Below are 12637 nucleotides of genomic sequence, written 5' to 3' on the forward strand. Positions count from 1 at the left end.
CCTTGGATCAATATTCATTCATGATGAATCTACTCGATACAAACCAGAGACTTTTCTACAGGGTAATTTATATACATTGATTCCTTGGATCAATATTCATTCATGATGAATCTACTCGATACAAACCAGAGACTTTTCTACAGGGTAATTTATATACATTGATTCCTTGGATCAATATTCATTCATGATGAATCTACTCGATACAAACCAGAGACTTTTCTACAGGGTAATTAATATACATTGGTTTCCTCGGATCAGTATTTATTCATGATGAATCTACTCGATACAAACCAGAGACTTTTTACAGGGTAATTAATATACATTGATTCCTTGGATCAATATTTATTCATGATTAATCTACTCGATACAAACCAGAGACTTTTACCGCCCATCTTCCATTTCCATTGTGAACATGTTATCTCTGTGTACATTGTAAAACAAAAACAAACAAAAAATTTCGTGATTTTTCAAAATTTTCAAAAACAGAATTTCGATTGAGGAAAAGTTTTGAAAATTCAATTTTTATTTTTTTCTTTGCTAAACCATTCGGAGATAACATTTTGATTATTATTCCTAAGGCCTCAGTTTTATAAGTATTTATAGGTCGTCATTAAAATCTCAGCAATTTTGAGGACAAGTGTGTTAAAAAAATTTGGTTCAATTTTTGTTCAGCTCTTATCTGAGAACACTGAAGAACTGATGCCAATAGTTTACACCCCAACCGTAGGACTGGCCTGTCAGAAATATGGATTCATTTTCACCAATCCTAAGGTTAGCTTATCTATAGGAATTTATTTAATTAGGTTTTCAGGTCGTTTCGCCACTTATTTTTTAGCTTTTTGTTTTCAAGATGTCACCTATGTTTGTGCATCGCAAAACTTAAATTCTGTTAATTTTTAATTTGTTTGGGTGGATTTCCAAAAAAGTTTAAAATCTACAATATTTAAGACTAAATTCGTCAATCTGGAGTCAATTCATTCGTTTTGACGTTTATTTGACACAAACAAACAATAAAACAGACAAACCAAGAAACAAGTCCAATATGAATAAAGATTTACGAATTGAATTCAGATAAATTATAAACAATAAGCGTTTCAGTTAAAGATATTAACCAATGTGAAAGATAGTAACCAAATCAACTGTGCTAAAAACTTTTAAATGTACAGAATAAGTTAATCTCGTTCTTACCTCACGAAAGGATTAACTGACATCTGTTCGATGTTCTATAAAATAAAGGATTGGTTAAGCGAAACCAATTTCAATATTTCAACTTATTTTTGTCTGATATCCTTTGTTTAGGGGATGTTCATCAGCATCAAGGACAAGGGGCACGTGTACGAGGTGCTCAGCAACTGGCCTGAGAAGGACATCAAGGCTATAGTTGTTACAGACGGAGAGAGAATCCTTGGTCTCGGGGATCTTGGAGCTCAGGTAGATATTGGGTGTTCTACAAAACATAACAGTTGAAAGACAACTTGAAGATCGTCTTTTTTGAAACTATTTGCAGCATTCATTCGTCAATCTACTCTATTGAAAAAAATATCACAAAATTCCAATAGTTCTGACAACTCCTAAACGTGGTCTTTGATATCTCCAGCAACTTTTAAAGCGAAAACAAGACAGACCACATTTGTAAATACCAAGACTAAGGATATTTTGTGATTTATTATTGTTTTAAGTTCATATACTCCTCTGTTGTATAAACTGTATATATTTTAGGGTATGGGTATATAGGGAAGCTAGCATTATATTCTGCTCTAGTGGATTTATTGAATATATTGCAGGGTATGGGTATCCCTGTACGGAAACTATATACTGCTCTAGTGGATATATTGTATATATTGCAGGGTATAGGTATCCCTGTAGGGAAACTATATACTGTTCTAGTGGATATATTTAATATATTGCAGGGTATGGGTATCCCTGTTGGGACGCTATATACTGTTCTAGTGGAAATATTGTATATATTGTAGAGTATGGGTAAATTATATACTACACTTTTGGATATATTGAATATATTGCAGGGTATGGGTAATGGGTATCCCTGTTTGGAAACTATATACTGCTCTAGTGGATATATTGAATATATTGCAGGGTATGGGTATCCCTGTATGGAAACTATAAACTGTTCTAGTGGATATATTGAATATATTGTAGAGTATGGGTAAATTATATACTACACTTTTGGATATATTGAATATATTGCAGGGTATGGGTAATGGGTATCCCTGTTTGGAAACTATATACTGCACTAGTAGATATATTGAATATATTGCAGGGTATGGGTATCCCTGTTTGGAAACTATATACTGCTCTAGTGGATATATTGAATATATTGCAGGGTATGGGTATCCCTGTAGGGAAACTATAAACTGTTCTAGTGGATATACTGAATATATTGCAGGGTATGGGTATCCCTGTAGGAAAACTATATACTGCTCTAGTGGATATATTGAATATATTGCAGGGTATGGGTATCCCTGTAGTAAAAACTATATACTGCTCTAGTGGATATATTAAATTTATTGCAGGGTATGGGTATCCCTGTAGGTAAGCTAGCACTATATACTGCACTAGCTGATATACCACCTCATCAAACTCTGCCTATTACACTTGACGTGGGAACTAACAGGTATAATACTCTTTAGAAAAAATTGTGAATGATAATTACGCGGGCCACCATCTTAAAGGGATTATAGTTATAATATCAAATGACCCGCCATTTTAAAGCGGGGCGCGTTCGATTTACAACGTTCCGTATTCATATCTTTGAAAATTGATTATTTGTCTCATTATAAGCGACTTGCGGATTTATTCTACAGAAACAATGTAGGCAATTGTCGGAACCGTTGTGAATAGGAAATCTGCCTCTTTAAAGAGAAAGTCATTTGAAATTTCATCTACAGTCCCTTTAGATAAAAACTGTACTTCAGGGAAGAACTACGGAATGATGTTGACTATATTGGACTGAGACAACCCAGGGTTAGAGGAGAAGAATACGATCAATTTATTGATGAATTTATGCAGGTCACATTTTATATTATTGAGAATTTAAATAATAAGGAATTTAAGAAAAAAATAACATATCATGCAGTTTTGTCAACAACGGGAGAAGCTGAAAGGCCTATCCAAAGAAGGTTGTAATGTAAGGAAAGTTTTTTCAGAGATGTACGCATATTTTGTACTGCGTCTGCAGTGTACTGTCTCAAGACGGTAATGTAAATTTTTACAAATTTGGCTCAGAGAGAACTGGTTTCAATATGTACGAACGCAGAGTATACGCAACTGCAATTAACTTTCCTTCCATTACAACCTTGTATCCAACTATATTTAAACTAATAAAAAAGTTAAAAGTTAAAAGAGGAATCAATTAGATTTTTTGAAATTATGAAATAACAGAAGATATAAGCCTAAACCAAAAGCAGACGTTTGAAAATCTTCTCTTAAAATCAACGTTTTTGTTAAAAAAGAGAATACAACTTTAAAATTGGTGTGGAGCCTTGAAAAGCTATAACCCCCAATTAACATTTGCATATGTTTAGGCTGTTTTCCGAAGGTTTGGGCAGAGCTGTTTAATTCAATTTGAAGATTTTGGAAAAGATAATGCTTTCCGTCTACTTGAGATGTACAGGGATATAAGTTTTTATAAGTTCATCTATGTCTAGTAGTTCAACTCCTTCTCGCTATTCATTAAATTTGTTTAAAAGTAAAGTTGAAATTTAATCAAAAAAAGGTGTGTATCATTATTCTTTGCATACTTTTTAAAGCTATTTGATAGAGAAACACTATTATTTACTTTTAATTAAAACATATAACTAACAGGGATAAATACTGCACCTTTAACGACGACATCCAAGGTAATTTAATAATTTATTTATAAATTACAAAACTTTATTTCGTCTCGAATATGAATATAAATATAATAATACAAGGGAGTTTTGAATTCCCAAAGTATTCGGTTTGTTTTCACATTTTTCTAAAGAAACTTTTTTAAAGAAATTTTAAGACACATGCAGAAAACGTGTAATAAACGTGTATGGCAAAAATATTTCAGTATATAATGGAACAAATTTCAGCAGTTTTTTGGTATTCCTATCCAAAAGCTTTTTAAAGAATAAACAACTGGGACAAGTTTACAATTATCAGATAGAAAAACAGCAATATCTCAATCTTTAAAAATAAAATTAAGGTGTTTAACCTTACAAACAACTAAAATTTTGTTCTCATGGTAGGTTGTTTAAAATCACGATGAAATTGTATTGTTTGTGTAAAGGAACTGCTAGTGTGGCACTTGCTGGTATATTGGCTGCTCTCAAGGCTACGGGGAAAAGTTTAAAGGAACATACTTTCCTTTTCCAGGTATTCTTTAGATCTTACTTTCCTTTTCCAGGTATTCTTTAGATCTTACTTTCCTTATCAAGGTATACTATAGATCTTTCTTTCCTTTTCCAGATATTCTATAGATCTTACTTTTCTTTTCTAGATATTCTTTAGATCTTACTTTCCTTTTCTAGATACATATGACAAGCTCAGGTTGGAATCGCTCTATTGATCGCCATGTTTAGGGTGCTGGACAGGCTGCTGTAGGGATCGCTCTATTGATCGCTATGGCTCTAGAGAAACGAGAAGGATTAACCAGAGAAGAAGCATTGAGTCATGTTTGGCTTAGAGACTCTAAAGGTACAGTTTGTATTACACGGTAGGAAACACACAGAACTACTACAATGTCCGTGATTTTAAATTTCTGCGCTATCTATTTATAAAGGGGAGAATACTTATGGAAAAAGTAGAACACTTTTATTAATGGATGTGAGGGTGATACCCTGACAGACCGAGGGGACCTTCAATGGAGACTTAGGCGCCTCTCGACTTAACTAAGTCCTCCTTTTTCTTCAATATTTGCAAAAAAAATATCAAATTTCTCGTAACATGAGAAGAACCCATTAAAATATTTTGGAATTTAGATGGCATCCTACTTCTCATTCTTTCTGAAGCCTATTCCCCACCCCCCCTGCTGACTTCATTGAAGTCGGCGCAAGTCCTAGCTCAGTTTTATGATCATATTGTATTAAACACATGTCTTGAATCATATGAAGTCCTCCTCAACGGCCTCCTGAGGCGATGCTCGGTCTTACAATTAAGCTCATATTTCAGACACAAATGTCTCTTCAATTTCATGAAGTTCTCCTTAAGTTTGGGCAGGTCCTTCCTCAGTTTTACAACTGGTCTCATGCTTCCCTTTCTTAAGTGAAAAATCTTACCTCCCCCCCCCCATACCATGGCTCCATGATGTCTGCAAAACTGTCATATATACTTGTCTTTACTTAAGCCGGGATGAAGGCCTCCTGCGCCTTCATCTTTTAAGCTGTGAACTAAGGATGTCATTGGAATAAAGAATTGGAACATAAAAATAATAATAATGATATCTGAGATCATGTAAGAAATTGCAACTTTAATCTATTTTCAAAAATACTTAATTTTCTTGAAATTAGAAATGGGAAAATTAGATAATAATAAAAATAATAGTAAAAATAAAGGAATGATCTGCAATTATTTTAGAAATATTTTTTTTGGGATTAAATATGTTTTGAGAAACGTCCCCCCCCCCCCAGGGGCGTAGACAGGGGGGCAGTAGTCCTCTTTCCCCCCCCCTGGGAGTTCCAGGGGGGGGGGCAGGGAAAATACAAAATTAAAAGGAAACTACGCTTAAAAGGCGACACCTGACAATGTCAAAGACTAAGGATTTGTCTAAATTCACTGTTAATATAAGTCAACAATAACCAAAGTATACCTAATTATGTTCTCTAGGTTTGGTAGTGAAAAACCGACTAAGTGAGGGGTATAATATAAGTGAATTATTACCAAAGTAAACCTTATTTGTTCCCTAGTAATGAAAGATGAACAAAGTGAGGATATAAGTGAACCAACGTAAACCTTATTTGTTCCCTAGTAATGAAAGATGGACAAAGTGAGGATATAAGTGAACCAAATTATACCTTATTTTTCTCTAGGTTTAGTGATGAAAGACCGACCAAGTGGGGGTATAATATAAGCCAACCATTACCATAGTAAACCTAGTTTGTTCTCTAGGTTTGGTGGTAAAAGACCGACCAATTGGGGGTATAGGTGAACCAAAGTAAACCTTATGTGTTCTCTAGGTTTGGTAGTGAAAGACCGACCAATTGGGGTATAATATAAGGGAATCATTACCAAAGTAAACCTAGTTTGTTCTCTAGGTTTGGTGGTAAAAGACCGACCAAGTGGGGGTATAAGTAAACCAAAGGCACCCTTTGCCCACCCTCACGAGCCGATGGAGGATCTAATGGAAATAATTAGGTTGGTTAGTCAGTAAAACTAGAGAATTAATGAACAAACCCTGGTCCCTGAGACACATTTGTGAGATTTTAATTTAATAAATTCAAACTGAAAATACAATGTTAAAATAAAAATATAAAAAATGTTGTTTATTTAAAACAAAATCATTGGTTTCTACAAATAACATCCAACTCTAATCTCTATGTCTTTGCAACCTGATGGTGTTAATCTTTAATATCTCTAACGTCTACTGTTTATTCAGCATTCATAGTTTAGACAAGCAAAGCTATGCGAGCTATGCGACATCAGGTTGCAAAGATATAAGGATTATAAAATTAAAGTTTTTAGTTCCTTTGGCTTTAACCCATGATATCAATAACTCCGATACTATTGACCTGTATTTCAGCGCGCAGTACTTGGTTTTACTGTACTATTCTGTACACTATACAGTGTACACAGTACTATTCTGCACACTGCACAGTGTGCACTATACTATTCTTCACATTGTACAGTACAGTTGTACAGTTTATATTATGCATGGCGATGTATTTGTTCTAAATTTGATTATGATTAATTAATGAATAACTAAAATTATTTAATTTAAAGATCGATTAAGCCAACCTGCCTTATTGGGGCTGCAGCTATACCTGGAGTCTTTACACCAGAAGTTATCAAGGTAAAAATGTATCAAGGTAAGAATGTATCAAGGTAAAAATGTATCAAGGTAAAAATGTATCAAGGTAAAAATGTAACAACAAAAATAATCGATTTAATTTACTTTAATAGGAAAGCTGCAGTTAAGCATCTGGTGTATATTTAATGTTGTTATGAAGCAATTAGTTTTACTTTTAACCTGAAAATCAATTTATTAAGTGAGATGAAATATATACAGCAATTACATTTCATGTTCATTACACGGTTTTAACATAAAATTTCACAAACAGTCCTCTTAAAACAGCTTCTATAATTAAGGAAGTTGGAGACTTGAACGAAACCCCGATAATCTTTGCTCTGTCCAACCCTACCAGCCAGGCGGAGTGCACGGCTGAGGCGGCGTATACGTACACAGAAGGCAGGGCTATATTCGCCTCAGGATCTCCTTTCCCACACTTTCAAGGTATGAAATGACACTGGATAAAAATAAAAATAATATATGGGTGGGTGGGTATTTAAATATGGGGGGGGGAAGGTTGTATTTTAATCATGTAACACTTAAATATACAAACAAAATTTATACAGTGGAACCTATAAAACTATGGACTAGGAAACAAACCGTAAGTGTTGAAATCAAGTTCTGATTTTAAACTGTCCAATGAACATAAAACACAGCCATTGAGCAGTGTAGAAAAAAGACAAATTTCACTTAATAAGTTTATTACCAGGCTACCTACATGTAAAAATGTTTTGCTCAAAAGCTTAAATGTCGTCTTTCTATTCCATAGATTGTTGGGTCTCATCTGTATGAAGATATAAAAACCAAATTTTCACTAAATTTTATATTTTACATAAACATAGTTAGTAGCTATGGTCTGTCATCGTTGGTTTTATTCAAACTTACACTTTACTGACAAAATAAAGTTAAAACTGTTTATATTTACGGTGATAACCAATGAAAATCAAAGAGATTGTCGTCTTCACTCTTTCTTTTGACTAGAAGTGTGGATTTTCTATATCGTACATAATATTTTACTTATCGTACTTATTTCTTTAGAAAGGGCACATTTTAATAGACTTAACAGTTACATAGTCCTTAACAGTTACATAGTCCTTAACAGTTACATAGACCTTAACAATTACATAGTCCTTAATAGTTACATAGTCCTTAACAGTTACATAGTCCTTAACAGTTACATAGTCCTTAACACTTACATAGTCCTTAACAGTTACATAGTCCTTAATAGTTACATAGTCCTTAACAGTTACATAGTCCTTAACAGTTGCATAGTCCTTAACAGTTACATAGTCCTTAACAGTAATTTTATTTAAAAGAAAGATCAAAGATAAATATTCGACTGTTTATTAAGCATCACTGCATTGAAATTCTAATTCAAGGGTTTGGAAAAAGCTTTGAGCCTGGGCAAGGAAATAATGCTTATATATTCCCTGGAGCATCTCTAGGCGTTATAGCAGCAGGAATCAGGCATATTCATGTAAGTCATTCATAAAAGTTGTCTTTCATTTTCATATTGGATGAAAAAGAGTGCAAACGGTGTCCCAATAAACATGGGAATTCAAGGACAATTTTGATATCGTCTTTGTAATTGATGCCTCATGAGAAAGTTGTAGATTTTTCGTCTGCTAGAGTTAATTTGTTAACTTATTCTTAACAAAAGCGATTTCGAATTCGTTACTTAATTCCCATGTTTATTGGGACACCCTGTATCTAAATTTGAATTTAACTCCTTTAATTTTAAAGTTAGGATAAGTTAAATGCTATTTCAACCAAAAAGGTTTAGAATTTTATTATTAGTAATCTGTATTTCTGTTTATTGTATTTATATATTAATATTCCAGTAATCAGTATTCCTGTTTATTGTATTGATATATTAATATTCCAGGAATCAGTACTCCTATTTATTGTATTGATATACTAATATTCCAGGATTCAGTATTCCTGTTTATTGTATTGATATAATATTCCAGGAATCAGTATTCCTGTTTATTGTATTGATATATTAATATTCCAGGAATCAGTATTCCTGTTTATTGTATTGATATATTAATATTCCAGGAATCAGTATTCCTGTTTATTGCTGAGGGATTGGCTGATATGGTGACAGCTGATGATCTTAAAGTTGGGAGAGTTTATCCACCTCTTTATAAAATCAAGGAAGGACATTGTTGTTTAGTTAGATCTATTGATCAGGCTAAAGTTGAAGTTTTATTAATTCACCCTCCTAGAGTTTTTGAAACCCAGTATCGCGTAAAAAATCATTTTTATTCAATTTCGATGGAATTTATCACACCTAACATTTCCCGTTGTAGGGTGGTTAAGTAAAACTATTTATGTTATTGAAATGGGTATCATGCGTGCAAAACAGTTTTTGCAGTGACTTTTAATTTTTTTAGTTTGTTTTCGATCAAAATAAAAATCCCGACAAAAACTTTTCGCACTTAATAATACCCATTACAATGCCATAAATAGACATGAGAGTTTTAAGAGTTTCATAATTTTCATGCGAGAGTTAATCGAGAGTTAATCGTAACGGATCAGAGAGTTAATCGTAACGGATCACATATTTGAAATAAAATTAATATCAGAAGTTCCTAGGAATAAGGAGCTCAATCTACTAAAACCTTTTTTCCAAGGCACCGCCACACCAACGAGATCATTTAGAAAAATCTGCTAGGAATGGCCAAGGGGTTTCATGAATAAAAAAGACATTTTTAACGATGTTAGGTACTTTCCCAAACGTCAATTTCCCAAGCGGCAGCACTCGGTACTCTAGCCCTTTCTAGCTGCAGCGCTCGGCCCCGATTGTAGCCTTCGGCGCATCACACTACAATTTCAGTAGAAGTAAATGTTTCCATTTACTGATAGCGCCGATATAAGGATTTATCTCTAATTGGATAATGAGCTAGATAGAAAGATTGATGTTACCGCCAAACTATTTCTATTGGTTCAGGAAAGACACCAAACACATGGCTGAACCCTGATTGGATCCCCGTCAGGACAAATGGAGGAAAATGTACGCTAGATTGTGGCGTATGTATTTAGGTTAATCAACTACACTGATCATTGTTATTAGGTGCAGTACGTGGAAAAGGGATTTGAAAAAAAACCAAAATTTCGCTGAGGGGGGCAGGGGTTTTATTCATGGACTATTTGGGTTATAAAAAGAATTGTAACTTTTTCTTCACCTTAATCATACATGATAAAATGGTAAATGAAGACAACTTCTCAATTGTATTGTATTATCATTGTTATTATTATTATTAGGATAAAGAGAAGCATATTAAAGAAATGTTGTACAATTACAACTACGACGGGGACTCTAATCTGCCAGCTGTTTATAAGTGGTAACTTGTAAACATTTGTAATTTGTTTACATTTTATTGTGACGTATTGGTACAGTGCAGGAACCAGTTTCATTGTAAACAAACAAAAAGTTTGACCTGTATAGGATTTAAGAACCTTATTTACACATTTTTTATTGTTTACAATCTTTGTTATTGTTTACAATCTTTGTTATTGTTTACAATCTTTGTTATTGTTTACAATCTTTGTTATTGTTTACAATCTTTGTTATTGTTTACAATATTTGTTATTGTTTAAAATCTTTGTTATTGTTTAAAATCTTTGCTATTGTTTAAAATCTTTGTTATTGTTTACAAACTTTGATATTGTTTAAAATCTTTGTTATTATTAACAAATAAACTAGATCTGTAGCTGTCCCAATACGTCATAAAAATGTAAACAAAGTCTAAAAGAGATTAATCTAACTTTTTAAAATATCTATATGTCGTATTTTACAACAATTTTCCTTGCTTTTATTTAGCATAAATTGGAAATTAAAAATGACTTTTATTGTTTCTCGATTATACACCTTGTTCATGGGGGCGCCCTGAATGTAAAAATACTATTTATACAAATGAAACCAAAGAGGGGAGGACGTTATACCAAATGGAAAAGAAACTTTTGTATTTTATAAAACTTTTTCAAATGGGTTTTAATTAATTAATTAATAAATTTAGAAAGATTGGAAATGATTATATGTAATGTAATGTATGTAGCGTTAAGTTTTTAAAAAGAAAATCCATATTGAAATTTGGAAAAACTATTTCAAATCTTATTTTTGATATTGCAGATGTTTTTGCTTTCTGAAATAAACATTAGCTCAACAATTAGATATTACAAGAAATATTATACGTTTGTAGAGAAGAGTTTCTAAAACATCAAGAACAGGGCGACAAGGTTGAGAATAGATAAACATTTCATAGAAAACAAAATCATAAATAGGACATTTCATAGATAACAAAATCATAAATAGGACATTTCATAGATAACAAAATCATAAATAGGACATTTCATAGACAACAAAATCATAAATAGGAAATTTCATAAATAACAAAATCATAAATAGGACATTTCATAGATATTAAAATCATCAATAGGACATTTCATAGACAACAAAATCATAAATAGGAAATTTCATAAATAACAAAATCATAAATAGGAAATTTCATAGATAACAAAATCATAAATAGGACATTTCATAGATAGCAAAATCATAAATAGGAAATTTGATAAATAACAAAATCATAAATANATGAAATGTCCTATCTATGAAATTTCCTATCTATGAAATGTCCTATCTATGAAATGTCTATGTTTATGGATATCTATTATTTTGAGGAACGTTTTAAATCTTAAAATTTTTAAGACTTTTTAAAGGCTTCCCAAGAAACTGAGATGGAAATCCTATTTTAAAATTGCATGCTGGACAAGTTTGCTTTTAATACACTTTACAATTTACTCTGATCAAAGATATTAACCAAAACGATTAGTAAAATCGTTTTCCTTTTGTAAAATCTCGCGAGTAGGTGAACAGTTTTCATATTGTTTAGTTGCAAGTGTATCAGAGACAAATTATTAAAATCTTAAAGTTTTACTTTGCATACTTCTCATAAAGGGACTGTAAGAGTATTTTCAAGTGAACCTCCATATTTCCATATTTCCATATTTATTTTTTAATTATCCCCACACCCTTCCTTAAAAGTAATTGTTTCTAAACTTTGGCTGTAAGTGTAATTTCAAGTGACCATTCAAAGATGGCAATGCCCTTAAAATCTTTTTTATCAAAATGAATTAGATGTTGAGTTTTATAATTTTGAAAATTGATTATTTTTAATTGTGTTTTCTACACAAAAGTGGCTTCCGCATTTCTACTGCATAAGTTATCGAAATCAAATAACTAATAAAAACAACAAAATTTTCAACATTATTGAACAGATAAAGGTTTCAAAGGTACCGTTGTGAATCGGGCATTGCCGTCTTTGCCCGAAGGGTCACTTGAAATTACAAATTCCAGTACCTTTAAGGATTTTGAGAATTTGAAACCATAGTTTATTGATGTATCGTTCAATAATTAGAATTTAGTTTTACAAAAATTGTTTTTTTATTGTAATTTATAATTTCAAATTTCCTACACTTTCTTCATTTAATACTTTCAAAGTTTTTGAACATTTATTTTATTGGGGGTTGAGAAATTTAAACGCTAGGTTGTAAAAAGTCATTTTTAAACATCTGCATGAGTACCCTGGGGAAAACATCCAAAAAAAAAATTAAATTTTTTTTTCAAAAATAATTTTTTTAAGTGTT

At 32.1% G+C, this 12637-nt stretch overlaps 1 protein-coding gene across 1 annotated transcript; it reads left to right on the forward strand.

Moving 5' to 3' along the window:
- The first annotated feature begins 76 nt into the window (after nt 1-76).
- LOC111705832 (NADP-dependent malic enzyme) lies at nt 77-10339 on the forward strand. The gene is made up of 16 exons (XM_023478515.1): nt 77-226; nt 673-771; nt 1300-1431; nt 2532-2632; nt 2934-3027; nt 3543-3635; nt 3827-3857; nt 4274-4359; nt 4566-4680; nt 6237-6336; nt 6922-6991; nt 7288-7432; nt 8368-8465; nt 8959-8979; nt 9047-9109; nt 10256-10339. The coding sequence occupies exons 1-16, from the start codon at nt 185-187 to the stop codon at nt 10337-10339; spliced, it is 1374 nt and encodes a 457-aa protein (XP_023334283.1). The 5' UTR covers nt 77-184.
- Nucleotides 10340-12637: the final 2298 nt, after the last annotated feature.

Source organism: Eurytemora carolleeae, unplaced genomic scaffold, assembly GCF_000591075.1.
Source record: "Eurytemora carolleeae unplaced genomic scaffold, Eaff_2.0 scaffold112, whole genome shotgun sequence".
Taxonomy (NCBI): domain Eukaryota; kingdom Metazoa; phylum Arthropoda; class Copepoda; order Calanoida; family Temoridae; genus Eurytemora; species Eurytemora carolleeae.